The sequence below is a fragment of the Hyaena hyaena genome, unplaced genomic scaffold (assembly GCF_003009895.1).
Source record: "Hyaena hyaena isolate Hyena2069 unplaced genomic scaffold, ASM300989v1 scaffold_1508, whole genome shotgun sequence".
NCBI lineage: Eukaryota > Metazoa > Chordata > Mammalia > Carnivora > Hyaenidae > Hyaena > Hyaena hyaena.
In genome coordinates this window covers 261,958-285,256 of record NW_024082142.1, presented here as the reverse complement: position 1 = coordinate 285,256, position 23,299 = coordinate 261,958, and the positions used below count along the sequence as shown (strand labels likewise).

Genomic DNA, 23,299 nt, shown 5'->3' with positions numbered 1-23,299 from the left:
GGAGGAGGGCACTTGTGGGGATGAACACTGAGTGTTATGTGCAAACTAATTTGACAATAAACTATTTGTAAAAAAAAAAAAAAAAAACAAACCACAGAACTCAAGTAAATTCTGGTTACAAAAAACTCACTTTAAGTGCAATCATATAGATAATAAAATAAAAGAACAGTAACTTAATTTTCCCTGAAAAATACCTACCATTGTGTACATTTTTAATTTGTTGAAATGCCATTGTTTCTTAGTTTATTCAGTGCTACATCTGAAATCTGTATGTTTCTGTGTGTAAATCTAGCTCATTATTTCTGACTGTGCTAACATTTACCACCTTTGACTTCTTTCCCCGAGAGATGGCATCAAGGCCGCCTACAGGAATACTGGCATAACTATCTCCTGATGGATTTGTGAGAGACGTTTTCTGGGCTACATGTTACACAATGAGATTTCGTGATTAATGTTATTGTCCACCAGACTGCACCAGTATGGTCCTGCAACATCCCTGTAAGCAGTGAAGTCAGAATTCTAAATTACACTAAGTGATTATGTGGTTGTATCCATTTGCATTTTTCTGCTGATAAGTGAGGGGTACAGATGTTTCCTGACCTCCAATGAATGAGTTAGTTCAATCTTAGAAGCTTATTTTCCTTTCTTTATTTTCAAACAATGAATACCAGTTTCCTCTCGGTTTAGTTGAGAGAAATGAGGCCTCATCTTATTCTGAATTATTTTAGTGACTAGCAGTGAGGACAGATTCAAGTTTTTTTTTTTTCTCTCTTAATTCTGTATGGATGTGAATCAAGTATCACTTGGGTACCAAAGATAAGTGATACAGGCTGAGTTTTGGGTCATGATAAAAATAAATGAATCAATGAATAAATGAATGAATGAATAAAAAGGAAGGAAGGAAGGCAAGAAGGAAGGAATAGATATATCATACCATTAATTAAAGAAAGCTGGATTGACTATATTATCAAAGTAACTTCAGACCAAGGAAAACTAGCTGGAATATAAAGGGAAATAACATAATGACAAGAGGGTGAATTCGACAAGAAGGCATAACAATCTTAAATGTGGACGCACCTAACAGCAGAGCTTCCAAGTACATGAAGTAGAAACTTATGGAACTAAAAAGGGAAATAGACAAATCCTTAATTCTACTTGGGAGACTTTAACACTTCTCTCAGTAATTGACACAAGTAGACAGAAAATCAGCAAAGATATAGAACACCACCATCAATCAACTTGATCTAATTGACATTTTTAGAACACTCAACCCAACAATAGTTGAATATACATTCTTCTCAAGTTCACAGTGCAAAATTATCAACATAGACTAAATCCTGAGTAATGAAACAAATCATTATAAATATTAAATAAAACCAAAAGTAGGTCCTTTGAAAAGACCCATAAAATGGATAAAATGCCAGCAAGAATGACAAAGGAAAAAAAGATGAGGCACAAATTACTAATATCAAGACTAAAAAGGCAGATACTAAAGATATCACAGACATTAAAAGGATAATAGGAGAATACTACAAACAACTCGGTACCCATAAATTCTACAACTTAGCTGAAATGGACCAATTCCTTGAAAGACACAAACTATCAAAACTCACCCAAGAAAAAATAGATAACCTGAATAATTCTATACCTACTAAGGAAAATAAAACCATAGTTAAAACCTGAAAAAGAAGTCTCTAGGCACAGGTGGTTTCACTCACAAATTCAACTAAACATTTGAAAAAGAAAAAAAACCTACACAACCACTTCCACAAAATAGAAGAGAAGGGAGTATTTCCCAGCTCATTCTTTGAGGCCAGCATTGCCCTGATACCAAAACTGAAGTCAAGAGAGTAAAAGAAAAGAAAATGACAGACCAGTATCAATCATAAACATAGACACAAAAGTCCTCAGTGAAATTCTAGTAACTGAATCCAGTAATATATAAACAGATTAAGTCTGTAATTTTAAGTCTGGTTCAATATTTGAAAATCAGTCAATGCAACCTACCATATTAATAGACAAAAGAAGAAAAACCACATGATCATATCCATTGATAGAACAAAAGCACTGGGAAAAATTCAACACCCACTCATGAACAAACTCTCAGTAAAATAGGAATAGAAATGAACTTCCTTAACCTGATAACCTATGGCTAACATCATAACAGTGAAAAGACTGAGTGCTTTCCCCCTCACATTGGAAACAAGGTAAGGGTGTTCACTCTCACCACACAGTGCTTGAAATTCTAGCCACAACAAAAAGGCAAGAAGAAATAAAATACTTACAGATTAGAACAAAATGAATTAAGACTGTCCATATTTGCACATGACATGATTATCTATATAAAAAATCCCAAGAATATATTTTTAAAATTCCTAGAATAAGTGAATATACCAATGTTGCAGGATACAAGGCCAACACACACACACACACACACACACACACACACTATATATATATATATATATATATATATATGCGCCTTAAAAATTGGAAACCAAAGGTTAAAAAAGGTACCATTCATAATAGCTCCAAAAAATACAGAACTTTGGGATAAATCTAACAAAACATGTAGAGGATCTGTATGTAAAATCTATAAAACACTGATGAAAGATATTTTAAAAAGATTAAATACAGAGGAACATACCATATACATAGATTAGAAGATTCAATATACCTAAGATGCCAATTGTCTTACAGTCATTTGTAGAAATAGTTTGGTGATTTCTCAAAGAGTTAAACACAAAACTGGCATATGACGTAGCAATTCTATTCCTAGGTATACACTCAGGACAAATGAAAACATAACCACATAGCCACATATCCACATAGCCACATATCCACATAGAAATGTCTATGGCAGCATTATTCATAATAGCCAAAAGATGGAAATAACCCAAATGCCCATCAGCAGATGCACAGACAAACTGTGGCATACCCATACAATGGAGTACTATTCATCCATAAAAAGGAACAAAATACTGATAAATGCTACAACTTAGACGAACCATGAAATCATTTATGCTAAACAAAATAAGCCAGACACAAAAGGTCACATATTTCATGATTACCTTTATATGAAATATCTATACTGAGCAAGAAAGCAAGCAGACAGAAAGCAGATTAGTGATTACTAGGGGGTGAAGGTAGGGGGCAGCATGGGTAACCATCACTTAATAGATATGGGTTTTTTTTCTGAGGTGATGAAAATGTCTTGGTAACAGAGAGAGGCACTGGTTGCAGAACACTGTAAATGCACTAAATGTCACTGAATTGTACACTTTAAAATGATTAACACATGAAAAATGCTCAACATCACTAATCCTCAGAGAAATGCAAACAAAAACTATAATGAGCTCACCTTACATCTGTCAGAATGACTAAAAATCAAAGACAAGAAATAAAAACTGTTGGGAAGGATGTGGAGAAAAGGGAACTCTTATGGGAATGCAAATTGGTGTGGCCACTGTGGAAAATAATATGAAGCTTCCTCAAAAAATTAAAAATTGAATTACCATATGATCCAATAATGTCACTACTGGGTATTTACCCAAAGAAAATAAAAACACTAATTTGAAAAGATATATGCACCTCTGTGTTTATTGCAGCATTATTTATAAAGATAAAGAAGCAACTCAACCACAGACCAGTCCATCCACAGATCAATTAATAAGGAACATGTGGTATTACACACACACACACACACACACACACACACACACACACACTGGACTATTACTCAGCCATAGAAAAGAATGAGATCCTGCCATCTGCAACAGTGTGGAGGTACTTACAGAGTATAATGCTAAGAGAAATAAGTCAGAGAAAGAAAATACCATATGATTTCACTCAAGTGTGGAATTTAAGAAACAACACAAACAAACAAAGAAGAAAAGAGACAAACAAAAAACCAGAATCTTAAACACAGAGAACTGGTGGTTGCCAGGAGAGGTGGTTATGGGAAATGGGTGAAATAGATAAAGGGGATTAAGAGTATACCTATCTTAAAGAGCACTGAGTAATGTATAGAATTCTTGAGTCATTATATTGTATACCTGAAATTAATATAACACTCTATATTAATTATACCTCAACAAAAAATATAGGCAAGTCATTTGAAGTGTCTATTTAAAGACATCTCAAAAAAGAGATGCATGAATGGTCAACTGATACATCATTAGACATTAGACAAGCTATTAAATGAGCTATCACTATACACTTATTAGGATGGCTAAAATAAATACAATGACAATACCAAGTGTTGACAAGTATGTGGATCAATTAGAACTCTCACACATTATTGGTAGGAATATAAAGTGGCACAACCACTCTGGGAAACATCTTGGCCATTTCTTATCCACTGCCTGTACAGTCCAGGAATCCCATCTAAGTCATTTACCTTAGAAAAATGAAAACTCATGTTCACACAAAAGCCATTTATGTAAATGAATGTTCACAGCAGCTCATCCAAAGTGTAAACAACCCAAATGTCCTTCAATGGGTAAATGGATAAAGAAACTGGTATACAATGGACAACAACAATAAAAAGGAACAATCTATTGATATATAACAACATCTATATTGAATAATAGATGTTAATCTGAAAATATTATATACTGTGTAACTCTATTACATAACATTCTGGCAAAGGCCAAAACTACAGAGATGGAGATGAAATCGGTGGTTGCCAGGCGTTAGGGTAGAGGGAGGCCATGGCTACCAAGGGACAACATAAGGGAGTGTGAGGAGGTTCTGTATGCTCACTGTGGTGGTAGTTACAAGAATCTAAACATGTATGCCAGCAAAGCCAATTTTACTTCGTGCTGATTTGAAAAATAAAATTTAAAAAACACTTTATCAAAAGGGAAAAGAGACTGAAAAGAAAGGAACAGAGCTTTCAACTTGAGGTATTATGCAAAGAACATTAAGAAGGAATAAAATAAAACCAGAAATTAATAGTAAACAAACAAGATGATTAGTAGTCAAATGAACTAAATAAACAAACTAGTGTTAAACACCATGATCAAGTACAGCCAATCCCAAGAAGGAAATGTCAAATCAAAATCAGTAATTCTATTACCGTATACTGCCATTAAGAAATTAGGGGCGCCTGGGTGGCTCTGTCCATTAGGCGTCTGACTTCGGCTCAAGTCATGATCTAACGGTTCGTGGGTTCGAGCCCCGCAGAGGGCTCTGTGCTGACAGCTAGCTCAGAGCCTGGAGCCTGTTTCAGATTCTGTGTCTCCCTCTCTCTTTGACCCTCTCCTGCTCACGCTGTCTCCTTCTCTCTCTCTCAGAAATAAATAAAATATTTAAAAAAATTTTTTTAAATAAAAGAAATTAACAGAGAAAAACTATGTGTTTATAATCAAAAGATGCCAAAAACCATTTGCCAAAACCTAATTCTATTTCTGATTTAAAAAAACCCAAAAACCTCTCAAACTAGAGATCGATACTCCTCTGAACTTCATGAACACAGCCTATCAGAGACCTACAGAGAACCCTATGTATTGAGTGGAGGAATACTGGCAGCATTACCTTTAAAGTCAGAAACAATATAAGGATGCCCCCTTTCACTGTTAATACTCAACAGTGTGATAAAACTAGAAAAATCTAGAGCTATGAATACTAGAAAGAAAAGGGATATGAGCTAAATTGTGTCCTGCCCCCCAACTTCATATGTTGAATTCCTAATCCCCAGTACCTCAGAATATGTCTGTATTTGGAGATAAGGCTTTCAAAGAGATAATTCCGTTAAAATGAGGCTACTAGGGTGGGCCTTGATCCAATTTGACTGTGTCCTTTTAAGAAGAGATTAGGATGTACACAGGGACATCAGGCGCCCGTGTTCACAAAGGGAAGATCAGGTGAGGAAGCAGTAAGAGGGTGATCACCTGAAAGCCAAGGAGAGGCCTCAGGGGAACCTAATACTGCTGGTACTTTGATCTTGGACTTACAGCCTCCAGAACCACGAGAAAACAAATGTCTGTTGTTTAAGCCATCCAGTCCGTGGCATTTTGTTATGGCAGGGCTCGCAGACTAAGACGGGGGACACAGATCATCTACTTTCAAGAGCCCAAGCAATTAACTGAAACATTAACAGAACCACTAAAAGCACAGTAAGGTAACCCAATACAAGATCAAAACGCACAAATCAATTCTTTTTGTGCATACTAGCAACAGCCAAATGGAAAATGTAATAGATAAAAAGATGCCACTTTCAATAGGAACCAAATTATAAAACACCTAGTAAATAAACTGAAGAGATATACAAGAAAACCCGTATGAATAGAGACCATGTTCGAAGACAGGACGAGACAGCCTGTTTTGTGACTGCTCATGGCCAAATGACATCAAAGCCATCCAGAAGTTATACTGGCTCCAAAGCAATTTTCTTTGGCATGTTATTTTTAACCAATCAGGGATGAATTTTCTCACAACTACAGAGAAAGCCTTAACAATACATGAATACCTACAGACAAAAGCTGAAAATCCTGCAATAGTGCCTCCCACTAGAGGAAGAACAAATGGTGCCTTTGTTTCCTACAAAATGAAGCTCCAGTGGGAGAGGAGGATGGCTAAGAAAAGAGATGAAGAAGTTGTGGAGACATTTGGCCTATGTTTAAAAAAGACAAAAAGACTGCTGAAGACTAGACCCTGGATTAGATTTTAATTTGATGAAGCTGGTACCTATTTTTAAGCAAATGCCCTCAAGAACCCACATCTGGAAGGAAAAAGACTGAGTCCAAGGTTTGAGGCTACAAAGAAACCACTGATTCTGATGCTAAGTGCAAATGCCAATGCCTTGCTAACTGGGCAAGGATTATTATTAGGACTGCCATTATTTGGGTGTTTGGCTTCAAAGCCACAGAGACTTTGAGGTGTGTGCCCCTAACCCTCTTTTTCTTGTAAGCCCTATTATTTTTAGTGTATACATTTTCAGGACATGAAGTTTTTCAAGAATACATACATCCCTTTAGAGCAGAAAGGCCTCTCTGATGAAAGATGTCAGTCTCCATAAATTTATCTACAAATGCCATGCAATCCTAATAAAAAAAAATCCTAATAGAATTTTCTATGGAATTTGACAAGCTGATTCTAAAATCCATCTGGAATAGAAAAAACTCAATATATGACCCACAAATTCGGGAAAAATAAGAACAAGTAGGTCAGTATCTCCTTGTTAAACTGCCTTTCTCATGTTGCTGGGTAAAGCAGGGAACAAAGGGGAGTAGTTAGACCAGGGGCAGATGTCTTAGCTGTAGGCTGATATGACTGTCTGCTGAAGGTAGACTTGGCAGGCCCCTAAGACCAGTCACAGCTCTATTCAGAGATGATGGGCTTGCTGAGCATTAGTCCTCTCCTTAGGTCTAAGTTCTGCAGAGGGGATCTACCCTATCAGACACAAGGCCCATAGTAACTAACCCATATATGTGCTATCACAACAGGAAAGGACAAATTTTATAGAATAGAAAAATATTAATAATATCTAACACAAAGCACTTAGCATGTGTTGGGCAATGTTCTGAGTGCTTTATATAGATTAATTCATTTAATCCTCACAACAACCTATGAGGTAGGTAGTATTAGAGAGGCACAGAGAGGTTAACTAGTTTGCCCAATGTCACATAGCTATTAAGGGTCAGAACTGGGAATAGAGTAGAAAAACACATCCACATACACATACACATGGGAATTTAGTTTATGACAAAAGCGGAACTTCAACCAGGGGGATAATGATGAACCAGTCAATAAATGGTGCCAGGGCATATAACTATCCATATGGAAAAAAAACACATTAGATTCTTACCTCCTACAATTCATAAAACTTAATTCCAGAGAAAGAGATACAATTTTGACTTCTATACACGTTTTATGTAAAAATATAAGTCTTCTTATACAAGACATAAAATACAAAAAAAAATTGATAAAGATGCCATGTAAAAACTGAAATCTTCTACAGGCTAAAAGACACCATAAATACAAGCAACGGATTAAAAGAAAAAATTTTGCAACATTTCCAGAATATATATTTAAAAAAAACCACTATCTAGAATATATAAAGAACTCCTACATATCAATAAAAAAACCAACATCTTAATAGAAAAATGGGGGGAAGAATGAATCAATTCACAGAAAAGAAATAAAGAAGAGCCAATAACCATATAAAACAAACTGAAACACCATTTCTTTTGATCTCAGATTTGCAAAAAATTAAGAAGACTGATAATATCCACATTTGGTAGGATGGTGGGGAAACAGGTATGTCTCATACACTGCTCATATACTGGCCCTTGTGGAGGGGAAACTTAGCACTATTAACACTTATTTTGTATATACCTTTCAACTGTAGGTAGGTCTAGCTACCCTACAGAAATGTTAGCTGGCAAATAGGCACCAAGAGTTATTTATAAGCATTTTCATTGGAGCATTGTTAGTCAAACTAAAAAATCAGAAACAACTTAAATGTTAATCAGAAGGCAACGGTTAAACAGATGATGGCACATCTATGCTATAGGCTACTATGCAACAGGGAGATCTCAATGTATTGATCAAGTAGATAAATTTCCATGTACTGATATTGAGAGATGTCCAAGCAAGTTGTAGAACCATGTATACTACACGAAACCCTATCTTTGTGTCCATAACCTTCTTCAGAGAAGGAAGTGTTAGTCAAAGGGCTCTTTTGCTTTCTCCATCTTGTTTGAATTTTGGTCAATGAGAATTTTAAAAAAAAACTAGCATTAAAACAAAACCCACATTAAAGTCAGCTGCACTATATAAAAAAAGTGCTTTCCATATTGTAGTACTTAATAAATCTTAGCTTTAAAAAACGGCATCTCTTAAATGTAAAAAGCCCACTGAAAGGTCATTATAGACCTTTGCAAGGGATAAACCAAACAGAGAAGTGGAAGTGATGGAGGTAAAACAGGCAAGAAGGGAAAAAAGAGTTCCCAGCAAAGGAGGTTAGACAATTTTAAAAATGGATGATAGCTAATTATAATGGCTACCATTTTCTGAGGGTCTTCCATGAGCAAGACAATGTGCCAGGTGCTCTATATAAGTACCATCTCTAATTCTTGAATCAACCTGTAGGTATTTCCATTTTACAGATTCAGAAAACATGGCTCAGAGAAAGCAAGTATCAGGCTTAAGGGAAGGTTTTTGCTCACTACTGTCCCAAGCTGTTCTGGATTGGGACTGGGTTTGAGACTGGGGCTAGGGGGAGCGCTTCTCGCCTGGACCCTTACTATACTCTGCATCCTTGAAGCATGCTCCCAAGCTGTCCTGTTCATCCAGACTGGCATTCTCTTCTTCCTCCTCGCTCTCGGTTTTCCAGTATGCTGGCCGCTTGATGGGCCGCTTCCCTGGGGTGCGCTGGGAAGCAGGACTGCTAGACACTGTGCCCAGCCCACTGCTGGAGCTCCCACTGCTTCGGTCCTGGCCCCCAGTCCACCAGGCCTGCAGGCTGGAGGTAGCTGGTGAGGATGATGAGGACTGCAGGTTGGCCATGCACAGCATGCCCTGGATGGCCTCCTGAGTGCTGGGAGAGGCAGGGGCCTCGCTGCAAGGGACAGAGGAGAAATGCTGAAGGAGTTTCTCTAGTTGTCAGAGGAAACTCATCATCAGAACTGTCAGGGAGGAGGGACAATAGTGGAGCTTAGGGTGGGAGGAAGGAGAGAACCATTCCAGATGAGAAAACAGAAATCAAACCAACGGTTCAAGATAGTATATCAAAGACTGTTTTCACGTAAAAGCCAGTCCTTCTTGCCTCGTCTTTCTGCAGACAGCAAGGAAGGTGGCAAAAAGAGGGGTGCCCCTCTCTCACTGATCACCCATGCTGAATTCTTTTGTTATTTTAAAACAAGGCCCATAAAATGCCCAGTTTTCTTCCATGTCTCTTCCAAGTCCCAAAATTGGATCCCTTTTGAAGTCTATATATACATCCACTCTCTGTCAGATCTTAAGTTCCCCAGGACAGATTTCATATCTATTTTAGTCTCTGAGCCCAAATGCCCTTGCTAATTCTTTATCCCTTTAAATGTGCTGATGAATATCTGCTGATTGGTTGATCTAGCCTTTTGGGTGGGGGTGGAAGGGTATGCTGTCTGATCACCTGAAAGGGGAGATCAAAGCCAATACTCACGTGAGGGCAGCATAGTCAGGTCCCCCCACCTGCCTGCTGGCCTTGAGCAGATCAAGAATTCCACCAGCACCACTCCCATTCCCAAGCTTGCCTTCAACCCCTTCTACCATGTCCTCATCTGTTGTATAGTCCTCCTGTTGGGAAAAGAGGATATCACCTCAGCTGCTGAGGGTTGGTCTAGTTAGGCCCTAATACAGTGTTGACATTTTCACTCCAGATACTAGTAACTTCCAAGCACCAAGTATAGACCAAGTCCTAAGCAGAATATTCACTCTTTCATTTTAATCTTCACAGCATCTTTGTGAGGTAGGTATTGTAACTCCTATTCTATAGATAAGGAAGCTAAGGCTCAGTAAATAATTTGTGTAATGTCATAATCAGATATTCCAAATCAGATACTCCTTCTGCTGCGTTGTAGTGCTTTTTCTTCTACCCAGCATTAAAAGATTTTTTAAATGTTTGTTTGTTTGTTTAGAGACAGAGTATGAGTGGGGGAGGGGCAGAGAAAGATGGGGAGGGAGAAATCCCAAGCAGGCTCCATGCTGTCAGTGCAGAATGTGATGTAGGGCTCAATCTCACAAACTGTGAGATCATGACCTGAGCCAAAATCAAGAGTTGGAAATTTAACCGACTGAGCCACTCAGGCTTGCTGCATTAAAGGATTTTTAAAATATGTCGACTAAATTATAATCTTCCAGTTACATGCTTAGCTGCACTTAGCACACAAACTTTCACTTAATAACTATTATAGGAATTGAATGCATAAGATATCTTTTTACCCGCAACAAGAATGACAATCAGTCTTCTGTTTCTGTAACCAGAATGGCAGAAGATTAGACACAGAGCAGGCTCCTACCTCAATGTCAAACTCAACTTCTCCTGGTTCACGAACTCGGTTGGGGTCAGAGCAAGGCTTTGCACGGGGCAACTTTCGAGGAAATTCTAGAAAATAATGAAATGCACTTATCGTGAAGCTAAGATTAGCATCTGAGTCAAACACCCAGGGGAAAAAGTAAGACTATAATTTTCCTAAAAGTAATGACCACAGACAACTAATTTAGGGAGGTTTGGAAATGGTTTATAAATAAATCTCTAGAGCAAAGAATACATGGAGGCCTAAAGAGCTTGTAAATCAGAATGTCAACAAGCTCAGGCCTAAGGCCTTTGGTCTATCCAGGGTACCAGAAACAAAATGTGAAATGGGCAGGGAAGGAACAAGAAAGAATAGGTACGCACTTGGTCTTATTATCAGGGTCGCCTTCTCCTTTCCCAATCTCTCGTCAATTTGCAGTTCATCATCTGAATCCAAGTCAAATTCATCCTCCATCACCTGTTCCGCCACCAGCCTAGCCCTATCTGCCTTCTTTGGGAGCTTGGCTCGCCGAGACTTGGATAAGCTCTTTACCCTCTTGGCACTAAAAAGAAAGAGAAGGAGAGCATAAAAACAGTCACATTCAATATCTTAAGATGGCAAGCTCCCACTCCCAAACTGGTCTATAGATTCAATGCAATCTTTATCAAAACCCAGCTAATTTCTTTTGTAGAAATTAGTAAGCTTATACTAAAAGGTATATAGACATACAAAGGACTTAACATGGGCAAATGAATTTTGAAAAAGAACAGAGTTGGAGGACTTTTACTATTCGGTTTCAGGAGGCAAACCATGAGAGACTTTTGAACGCCGAGAACAAACTTAGGGCAGATGGGGTGGGGGGCGATGGGTATGGTTTCAAAATTTACTATAAAGCAAGAGTAATCAAGGTAGTGTCATATTAGCAATTAGGACAGACATATGCATCAATGGAATGGAGCTATGAGTCTAGAACTAAACCCTTAAATTTATGGTCAGTTCTTCCTGCCAAAGGAGCCAACACAATTCAGTGGGAAAAGGGATGGTTTTTTTAAACAAATGGTGCTAAGATAACTATATCACATGCAAAGAAATGAATGTGGATTCTTACCCCACATCATATACAAAAATTAACTCAAAATGGATCCTAGAGATAAATGTGAAGCTAAAACTATAAAACTTCTAGAAACAAATACAGGAAAGTATCTTTGTTATCTGGGATTAAGTAAAACTCAAACCATTTGTGCTTCAAAAGATATCATTAAGAAAATGAAAAGGCTATCTTGCCATTTGCAGCAATGTGGATGGAACTAGAGGGTATTATGCTAAGTGAAATAAGTCAGTCAGAGAAAGACAGATATTGTATTTTTCACTCATATGTGGATCTTGAGAAACTTAACAGAAGACCATGGGGGAAGGGATGGGGAAAAAGTTACAGAGAGGAAGAGAGGCAAATCATAAGAGACTCTTAAATAGAGAAGAAACTGAGGGTTGATGGGGGTGGAGGAGAGGGGAAAGTGGGTGATGGGCATCGAGGAGGGCACTTGTTGGGATGAGCACTGGGTGTTGTATGTAAGCCAATCTGAAAGTAAATTGTATTTAAAGAAATAAGGAAAAACCAGAAAAAAAAAAAAAAGAAAATGAAAAGACAAGCCATAGACTGGGAGGAAATATTTACAAGTCATTTATTTGGAAAAGGATTTGTATCCAGAATATTTAAATAACTTTTAGAACTCAATTAATAAGACAAGGAAGCCAATTTAAAAATGAGCAAAAGATTTGAATAGACATTTCTCTAAAGATGATATACAAATGCCCAGTAATCACACAAAAAGATGCTCAGTATCAGTAGTTATTGGGAAATGCAAATCAAAACCACAATGAGATACCACTTAATGTCCATTAGAATGGCTGTAATAAAAAACACAGACAATAACAATTGTTAGCCAGTATACTGCTGGTGGGAATGTAAAGTGGTACAGACACTTTGGAATAAATTGTGGCAGTTTCTTAAACAGTTAAACATAATGTTATCATATGATCCAAAATTTTACTCCTAAGTGAGAAATGAAAACATATGCCCATATAAAAACTTGTAGAAAATGCTCATAGCATTTGACCATTATTCTTATTGGTCAAAAAGTGGAATCAATCCAAGTGACTGTCAGCTAGTTAATGGATAAATAAAATATGGTATATCCATACAATGGTATACTATTCAGCAGTAGGAAAGAACCAATTCATGATACATACTATATCATGGATGAACCTCAAAAACATTATGCTGTGTGAAAGAAGCCAAACATACAAGACCACATATTATATTATTCCATTTATATGAGATGTCTAGAAAAGGCAAATCTACGGAGACAGCAAGTAGATTAGTGGTTGCTCACGCTTGGAGAAGAGAACCAAAGGACTAAGTGTAAGTGAGCATGAGGTATCTTTTTGGGGTGATAGGAATGTTCTAAAATTGGATTGTGATGATAGTTGCACGTTCTTTAAATTTACTAAAAGCCATTTAATTGTATACTTAAAGCAGGTATGGTATATAAATTATACCTCAAAAAAAGCTGTTTAAAATATATAAAGGGGGTGCTTGAGTGGCTCAGTCAGTTGGGCATCGGTCTCGATTTTGGCTCAGGTCATGATCTCATGGTTTGTGAGTTTGAGCCCCACGTGGGAGTCTGTGCTGACAGTGCAGACCCTGCTTGAGATGCTCTCTCTTCCTCTCTCTCTGCCCCTCCCCTGCTTGCACACACGTTCTGTCTCTCTCAAAATAAATTATATATATACACACATATATATGAAGGAAATGCAAAATATTAAAAATTTTAAAATGGCTTAAATAATCCTGTTACATATGGTAAACAATATTAACCAGTACACACTGAAATAAACCTTATAGTTAAAAAGAAACCAGTTTTTGGTAAATCAGTATACTTGATACATTCAGCAGTCATTTGGTGAACTGGCCTTCAGTAAATTGGCTGACATTAAACTGACCTGTTTTCTACCCCACAGGGTTTTAGGAGGATTAAATGAGCTAATGAAGAGACCAACACATGCCAAGTGTCCAATGGTAGTTAATCTTATAATTAAGTTCTCTGGGCCTCAGTCTCCACCTTAATAAAATGGGGATAACAACACTTACCTTCAAGGTTGTTGTGAGGACTAAGTAATGTACTAAACAGCTAAGTTAAAGTCTGAGCAGAAGCTCAATAAATGGCAGCTATTTATACCCTGATTTTTTATTAACTTTTAATTGTGAAAAATGTGAAACATAAACATATAAAAGTATAAAAAACTCTCATGTACCTTTCATTCAGCTAAGTTTCAGCAGTTATCAACACATAACCAATCTTGTTTCATTTATACCTCAGTCCTTGCAAAATACTGGATTATTCTGGAGAAAAGCTCAGACATAATATATTGTCTGTAAATATTTCTGTACCTTGTCTCTTTAGGTTGACATAACAGCAGTCTCTGGTAGCTGTAGGAAGCGATGGAAGCAACCCCAAAAAAGACTAGTGGGGAAGGGGAAAATGTCTCGTTATATCCTCAACAGCATTATAAGTTGGACTCTTAGGATTTTCAATTTTCTCCTCCCAAGGAGATTGTGGACAATGCTCAACAGTTTCTCTATTATTATTTAATAACTAGATTCTCAAACCCCAAGAACAGCTCTGCTGCTTTCAGAATCTGCCCTGCTCTCACACTCCCTTTTCACTGATTTCTCAGACAAGCGGGGATCTAAAGACCTTTTCCTACAAAAAGGCTATGAAGGTACCCTTGATGCTTGTGTTCCTCTACTGGTCATACTTTACTTGGCTCTTGACTTCCCGTCTGGTGTTCTGAGTGTCCAGATGATCACTCTTACGGTCTTCCTCTGCCTTTGCCTCCCTATTGTGTTTCAGGGTTTCCAATGACCTACTTAGCTTCTGGCTATACTCACACCATTATCACTACCACTGCCACCATCGCCTTTCATCTTCATCATTTTATTTGTAAGAGCTACCATTTATTAAGCATTTACTATGTGCCAGACACTTTATATACATAATCTCATTTAGTCCTCCGACAACCTGAGAGGAAGCTTTGTCTATAGAAGAGATATAATGAGGACACTGAGGTTGAGGGTTAATTAACTTGTCAAAGTCACATGATGTATTTGTGTCAGAGCTGGGATTCAAACTTGGAATTGTCGGATTCCCAAGTCCGTGCTTTTTGCTGTGAATGCTTTTATTTTATCCTTTTAGAAAATGCTCTGTTAAAAATTATTTTAGGAAAAGTAATACATGCTCATTGTACAAAATTCAAATGCTACTGAAGTAAAAATTTCTTCTCCTGGCTCCCCTCTCCTACTTTCCAGAGAGAACTACTGTTACAAGTTCAATGTGACAAGTATAAAATACACGATGAATATACTTATTTGCATGAATCTGTAGAATTATCTCTAGAAGAAAATCATTGATACTGGTTGTCCATGGGGAGAGGAACTGGAGACCAGGGAGGGGCAGGAATAAAATTTTTCAGTAGGTATTCTTCTGTACTTTTTCAGTTTTAAACTGCTTAAGCTAAATTTTAAACCTCTTCAAAAAAGTTAAATTGAAAATGAAGGAAGGGGTACTGGGTGGTTCAGTCGGTTGAATGTCCGACTTCAGTTCAGGTCATGATCTCACGGTTTGTGAGTTCAAGCCCCGCACTGGGCTTGTGTCTGTCAGCATAGAGCCCACTTCAGATCCTCTGTCCTCCTCTTTCTCTCTGCCCCTCCCCTGCTTGTGCGCTCTTTGGAAGGAGTCTGTATGCCACTTTTCTACACAAGCATATATACACACATGCACACGTGTACACACACACCATTTTTAAAAATTAAAATGGAACTCTTACTATATATTATTTTGTAACCTGATTTTTTTCACTTAAGAATATCTTGGACACCTTTCCATATCAACAGATATTTAACTCATTCTTTTTAACAGCTACATGCTATTCTACTCCACAGATGTACCATAATTCATTTAACCAATCCTTACTGATGAACAGATTCCTAATTACTTACTATTACAAACAATGACGCGGTGAATACTGAACATTTCTCTTTACATACCTGTGCAAGTATTTCTGCAAAATTCCTAAAAATTTAATTGCAAAAAGTATATAAAAAACGAATGCTCTTAACCAGTATTCTATACTTCCTCTTATCCCTGCCAGTGGTTCTGACCCACTGACTTGCTGAAATTTCTAGGACTTATACAAGATTTTTTTCAAACTGCCAATTAGATTTTAGGCCTCTCCCCTAACACAACCATGGTTCTCTGAACTAAGCAATGATATCTGATAATATCTGGGTCCTTCCCCAAATACAGTAAGCACCCATCCACCCATGTTCCAGCCCCAGGTCCCAATTCCATGCCTGGTCTCAGTAACATGTTGCCACCGACAGTCCCACTATCTCTGTATTCCTTCTTCCCACCTCACCTGCCATTAGACATCAACAGGGCCAGCGGGCCCTCATTCCCATCAAGGTCCAAGTCTGGCGAGTCATCATCTGAGTCATTCAGGCAGGTACCAGTGATGTTGAACTGCAGAAGGAGGAGGCTCAGTTGTCACCTGTCTGGGACTCCCATGTGAATCACGATGACCAGTTCCCTCCGGTTTCACTGGTTGAGTTCACTGTTAAAATCACCTGACCCAAGGCCTTCTGCTACACTGTTTCCCACCTCCACCCCAAATGATTCCAAGAACAGGAGGTTGAGGATGCATGGCTACCTCAGGGGAAACCTATCAATCTTGTAAACTGTGTTCCCTAAAAAGAGGGGAGAGGATCTTCACATGCCCACAAAGAGCACCACAATCTTGAAGCAAGGTGGAGCCCCGGAGAAGGGCTTTTCTTAAGAACCTGTTCAAGACTCCAACCTGATGTTCATATGCCATGTTCTTAAATGTCATTCTCATCCAGCCTTTCAAGATTCAGCTCAAGTGTCATTTTTATGGAGAAGCACTCCTGATCATAGCATATGCCCACATAAAATCATCCCCCATCTGTGTCTCAGGGTCCCCCCCACACCTTTGATTATGGCATCCACAATACCTCATCATACTCATTCGTTTTTATGCCTGCCGTTCTCACTAGCCTGTCAGCCTCTTGAAGGTTACATTCACAGCACCTATCACAGTGCCCAGCACAGACAAGGTCTCAATAAATGCCTGTTAAATGAGTGGGACTGGTAGCCAAACACCAGGGGCCCTAAGGGAGGTGGGGAAGAGAGGACAATCCTTTTGATACCCTGCTCTTCCAAGGGACCCAAAAGGGCTGGGCTGAACCCATGGGCCAGCACCCACCTTTGCTTTCTGGGAAGAGCCTGTCTTCAGTGCCTGATGATTGTATGTGTCCATGAGATTATAGCTCAATTGGCCAGCAGGCCCCAAGGCTGAGCTCTCCTTTCCCTTTCGCTCTGCTTTCTTGAAGAGTTCCTTGGGCTTCAGGCCTTTCTTCTTTGAACCACTTTTGGAGGGCAGTGACAGCCTGGACATGGATACTGAAGTGGAATGGACTGGCCTGGTTAAGGGAATGGAGCCAGCTGGGAAGATCCTCTGCAGCCCAAAGATATTGCTCGTCTTCCCAACGTTCTGTTGGAAGATATCCTACAAGAGTGTTAGTACATGAGGGGGTTAGAGCTTACTCAAGGGTTCTCTCTATGCTAAGAGCAGAGGACTGTTCATGGCACTGGGACTACTGCCATGGAAGTGGCTTACAGATGCTCCACATCTAGATGCACACCCTAGTTTTTTTTCACAATGAGTGATCAAGAATTTACGGGGTGGCATTTCTTTACCCAGCCATTGACAAGTAAGGAGAAGACGAGCAGAGAAAAAGCCCAGCAATACTGTCAAAATTGGAGAGAAAAGACTCCAAATGCAGCTGGCATGAGACAGAAAATACTTGAGTATTAAACTGTGGTTCCAACTCTAAGGACTGCAGGATTTGAGAGGAGAGAGGTTCTGGTCCTGATTCTGCTACTAGCTAGCTCTGTGACCTCAGGTAAGTGATTTGAACACTCTGAGGCTGTTTGCTTGGCTGTAAATTAAAGGATCAGACTGGAAAGGTGGTTTTCAAAGATGCTCTGTGGCATCTTTGAACTTCTTGGGAGGAGCCCTGAAGACTGGAGGTAGGTGGAAGGCAAACAAGAGGAACATGTGGAATTCTAAATCTCTTGTCTCTTGTTTTTATCTTATTCATAGCAGCTATGCTTTGATTCAGCTTCCATGTAGGATCTCATTTGGAAAAAAAAAAAAGGTTCCACTGCTTTAAAATATTTGAAAGCCAATGGACCAGACATGATCCATCCCTAAATCCCTTTCTAACAAGCCCAAAGTTTTGTATCTACAAAATTGGTTTAAATGCAAAGAGCTGGAGAAAAGGTAGGCCTTGTAACAACTCCGAAGGACTGTGACAGATGGGAATGGAGGAAAATGAGGTAGGAGGTGGACAATGTAAGCTATGGTGTAGGCAGTGAAACATGCTGCAGGCGGTGAGGCTAGAAAGCTCAACCTCCCAGGAGCTCACTCTGACCACCCTTCAGCATGGATTTTACTGCCTATATCCTGAGTGCTAAATGGAAATTGACAGCTTCTGAGCTAAAGGAAAGTTTAAACTTCCTTAAGTCCAATTCTCCTCTGGTGCCTCTGCTACTTCACCAGCCCACACTGAGTTCTCTCTTTGCTGCAAAGTCTATTAATAACAATGGCTCACATTTATTGAGTACTTACTCTGCCAGGCACTGTGCGAGGGGCTCTACATACATTAGCTCTTAATCCTAACAAGACTCTGAAAAGGTGGTGTTATTCTCCCTTTACAGATAAGGATACTAAGGCTCCGAAAGACTTGCAAGTGACAGAGCAGGAACCAGAACCCAAGTTTGTCTGAGTCTCTTACCATCTACACCTTACTGCCTCGTGGTATAAGCACCTGTTGAAACATGGCTTTGTAATCATGTTTAACGTGGGAGAACCATCATTTTGTAGAATGCAGAGACTGAGTCAAAATATTAGTAACAACAACTACTACTATGACCTCCACCACCCATTACTACCCACCATCAGAATTTATTGAATATCTATTATGTGCCAAATACTATACTTAGTGCTCAACCTATATTACCTTATTTAACCCTTTTAACAAACCCGAGTAGGTATAATTATCTCCACTTTAGAAACAAGGAAACTGAGGCTTAGGCAGTGAACTTCACCCAGGATCCTCTATAGGATTCCAAGTTCTTTGTGGGAAGACACTGAATTACTTATGTATTCTAAGCACCTAACCCAAGGTGAGGCACACTTGAGGCACATAATAATTATTTAAATGAATGAATAAATAGAATCTTTGGTGGGGTTTTCCCAACCCTTCCCCTGAGCTCTCAAGTCAACTGAAGAAGCCTGACCTGCCACTTGAGCCTTGGGCCCTTCCCAAATGCCTCCCCTGCTCCCCTGCTTCTTACTTCCACCAGGCGGATCTCCCTAGCCAGATCTTTAATGAGCTGTACGGTCCGAACTGTCTCCGGAATCTCATCCTCGTGGTCTGGCAGAGCCTGTCAAACAAAAGGCATGAGGAATAGACCCACACATAAAAGGACAACTGATTTTTGACAAAGGTACCATGGTAATTCAATGGAGAAAAAAGGGTAGTCACTGTAACAAATGGTAGTGGACCAATTGGATATCCATATGCAAAAAAAGAACCTCAATCCATATCTTGCACCACATACTCACACACAGGCACACAAACTCAAAATGGATCATAGACTGAAATGTCTAAAACTACAACCCCTTTAGAAGAAAACAGAGGAGAAAATCTTTGTGACCTTGGGTTAGACGAAGATTTCTGAGGATACAAAAAGCATGAACCATAAAAGAAAAACAGCTGATAAATTGGGCTTCATAAAAAATACAAACTTCTCTTCCAAAAACACTGTCAAGACAAACCGGAGACTGTAAGGAAATATTTGCAAAACCTGTATCGGATAAAGGGCAGTGTTAAGAGGTGTGAGGAACTAGGGGTAGGATTGGGCCACACCCCTGAAAAAGTCAAGGACCCTGGGGAGATCCCTGGGGAGAACCCAGCCTCTTTACTTGTGAGGACAGAGCTTAGTGCTGAACAGCTACAGGCCCATGGCTAGCTCAACAGCAACCCAGGCTGAGACCTCTTGGTTGTCTCTCTTTTAATTTGTTTGCAATCTTTTTGAATCCTCAAGATTTATATCTTTATGTAGACAGATCTCCCAAGCTTTGCCCTTGTGATTCTTCTACCAGTTTTCACTTCACTTCTGTATCCGAAGGACTGATAAAAACTCCTCAGCATTACTTTCTTATTTCCCATGGTTTGATTCTTTTTTCCCCTTATTTATTTTGGTGTCTGGGCAGGGGTGGGGTCCAAGAACCCATGTAATCCAGCTGGATAAATTTAATAGCTCCCTCTGCCCAGCCCAGGGGCTCTAGAAAGGTCAGAGTGAGTACCTCCCATGGAAGTCATCTTCAGTTCAAAAAAGACTTCTTCCTTGAGAATGGGCTCCTCAGATCTGTCTCCTACTCTCCTCTATCTCCCTTTGGCTGCACTATTTGGGGCCATCGTGGCTCAGGGCAAGAGTGCTTTAGGACTCTTCCCACCCCTTTTGTTGTTCCTGGGACAGAGTCACTCCAAAGTTCACTTCCTGGAGGGGGAGGGGAAGGTCAGAAATGAAACACAAGGCAGTCACACCTGAGGGATGCGGAGAAACAGAATAGTAGGTTAAGTTCCAGGTTAGGAAGTTGAGTCCAGAGAGCAAGAGAAGGCCCAAGACATGAAGTACAAGGATATCTGAGGGGAAGGAAGGTTGGCAACAGGAAATGGAGACATTGTACAAGTTAAGCCTATAATGGCTGAAGGTCTCCATATACAGGGGGAAAAGTCTATAAAGAAATCAAATACATGAGAACATATTGATATTTCTTCTCTTTTTTGCATTTCTTAAAATTTTTCTTAAAAAGTCAACATTTTGAGTAGGTAATCCATTTACATAGTTCAAAAATCAAATAATATAAAGAGATATATTGAAAAGTTTCAATATACATTTGTCCATGCCATCAGTCCCATTAGCCTGCACCTACAGGTAACCACTCTTCTTCTACATCCCTTCAGACTGTGTCTTCAGGCAAATACAAACACATACAAATATAATTCTTGCCCCCCCACAACCTTTTAACACATAAAGAAGCACATTATAGGGGCGCCTGGGTGGCTCAGTCGGTTAAGTGTCCGACTTCAGCTCAGCTCATGATCTCACAGTTCTTGAGTTCAAGCCTCATGTCAGACTCTGTGCTGACAGCTCAGAGCCTGGGGCCTGCTTCCGATTCTGTGTCTCCCTCTCTCTCTGCTCCTCCCCTAGTCACGCCCTGTCTCTCTCTCTCTCAAAAATAAATAAATGTTAAAAAGTTTTTAAAAAGAAGTACATTATATACATGGTTCTACATCTTTACTTGACAAATTCTGGAGATCTTTCCAGATCAGTACAGAGAAAACTTTCTTAATCTCTTTTATAGCTGTTTAGTATTCAATTGGATAGATGGATATTGGTGTATTTCTAAAAAGCCATTTTGGCAGTGTGCAGGAAGAGCCTTACATTTTTTCATATACTTTGAGCCAATAATTGCTCTTCTAGGAATCTACCCTGAAGCAACAATTAAGAGATGAGGGACAAAGGCTGATGCAAGCAGATAATCACTGCATGATTTTTCTATAACTATCCCCCAAATAAATAAAGCAACGATAAACAAGCAGTTAGGTACGGATGGTATATCTCTGCAAAATAATATCATGTAACTATTAAACGTTTGTGGAGAATTTGGAGGACACATGAAAATTAACATAAGCCAACAAATTCAGATACAAAATTGTACGTATAGAGTGATAGCAATCGTGTTTCTTAAATGCATATAAAAAAGACAAGAAGACACACCCACATGCTAATGTTAATGCCTTCTGAGTGTTCAAATTACAGGTGATGTATTCCCTTCCTTATACTCTTCTGTATTTTTTCTAATTCTCTAGAGTAAGCATGTATTACTTTTTTTATAATCAGAAAGAAAGGTTTAAAAATGTAATCCAAAGAGTCCTAACCTAGTCCTCCATTCTAATCTCAGAAGCCCACAAGCCTCCCTGGTCTCTTCCACAACCCCAAAGCATCTAACCAAAGCCATTCTCTATGGAGGGCAGAACTCTAAAGGAGGTAGAGAAATGAGTGTATTTACTTCTTTCCTTGTCCAGGCTCTAAAGGCCAAGTTCAGAGCTTTGCCACCATGGACCAGGTAGGATGCTGGGTGCCTCCTATTCTCTCGCAAACCTAAAGGGGGAAGGAGGAAGGCAGAAGGTCAATAAAGCCACGCGGGGAAACAAAGAAACTGTTTCTTTTTTCAGGCAATCAGAGAAAACACTCAGGGTTCTAAGCACAACTCTAGACCTCAGTTCTTAAAATAGTGTTCATTTAATAAGTACCTACTACATGCTGGGCATTTAACACTTACTATCTCATTTAATCTTTACTCTCACCCTCTACCCAAGCATCATTATCTTCACTTTACTGTCCAGGAAAATGAGGCTTAGAGAAGCAAAGAGACTTAACCAAGGGCACAACCTAGTAAGTGCCAAAGCTAAGACTGAAGTGATGTCTACTGAATCTGAGGCCTATGTTCTCTGTACCACACTGCAAGTGTGCTCTGTCTCCTGGGTTTCAAGATGCAAACACTCAGGAGGACCATGACTGCCACCTAAAAGAACTGAAGGGCCATTAATAAATGCCCTTACTCTGAGTTACTCCAAGAGGAGGTTATGACAAATAGCCAGATTTAGGCTCAATACAGAATTTTCTACTGAATTGAGCTATTCAGAACAGGTAATAAGTGGTTAATCATCTACCCTCTGACTGAACACTTAGGTAACAGTCTGTCTAGGTGGCAGATTAAGGGTTTGAGGTAGTAGGTAGGAGACTGTACGCATTGGTCTTTGAGATTCTTTGTAATTCTTAAAATACTGATTGCTGATGGCCAAGCAATCTTGAAGAATCTCAGGTCTGAGCAAGGGAGCTGCTCCATTTCAAAGCAGAAAAGAAGAAATTCAGCAGTTTGGCTTCCACCAACTATGGAACTATGATATCAGCATAGTCAGGACTGGGCCTTGTCCTCATCCCATGGGAAGCACATTCAGGAAACTCTGAGACTGTCCAGATAGAGTTTCTTACTTTAGTTAGCAGGGGATAGGGATAATTTCA

The 23,299-nt window shown here is 39.2% G+C and overlaps 1 protein-coding gene across 8 annotated transcripts in view; it reads right to left on the bottom strand.

The window, feature by feature from the left end:
* Positions 1-23,299, bottom strand: part of PHF8 (PHD finger protein 8) — an 84,266-nt gene that overhangs the window by 19,805 nt on the left and 41,162 nt on the right. For 7 of the 8 annotated variants that reach the window (XM_039223930.1, XM_039223931.1, XM_039223933.1 and 4 more), the window contains exons 11-18: positions 22,284-22,375; positions 19,499-19,588; positions 17,343-17,645; positions 16,479-16,582; positions 11,384-11,562; positions 11,004-11,089; positions 10,148-10,281; positions 9,252-9,565 (exon numbers count right to left, since the gene is read on the bottom strand). In XM_039223930.1, coding sequence (XP_039079861.1) covers positions 9,252-9,565; positions 10,148-10,281; positions 11,004-11,089; positions 11,384-11,562; positions 16,479-16,582; positions 17,343-17,645; positions 19,499-19,588; positions 22,284-22,375 — 1,302 coding nt within the window. The remainder of the gene's footprint in view (positions 1-9,251; positions 9,566-10,147; positions 10,282-11,003; positions 11,090-11,383; positions 11,563-16,478; positions 16,583-17,342; positions 17,646-19,498; positions 19,589-22,283; positions 22,376-23,299) is intronic. The other variant, XM_039223929.1, reaches the window with a different exon arrangement.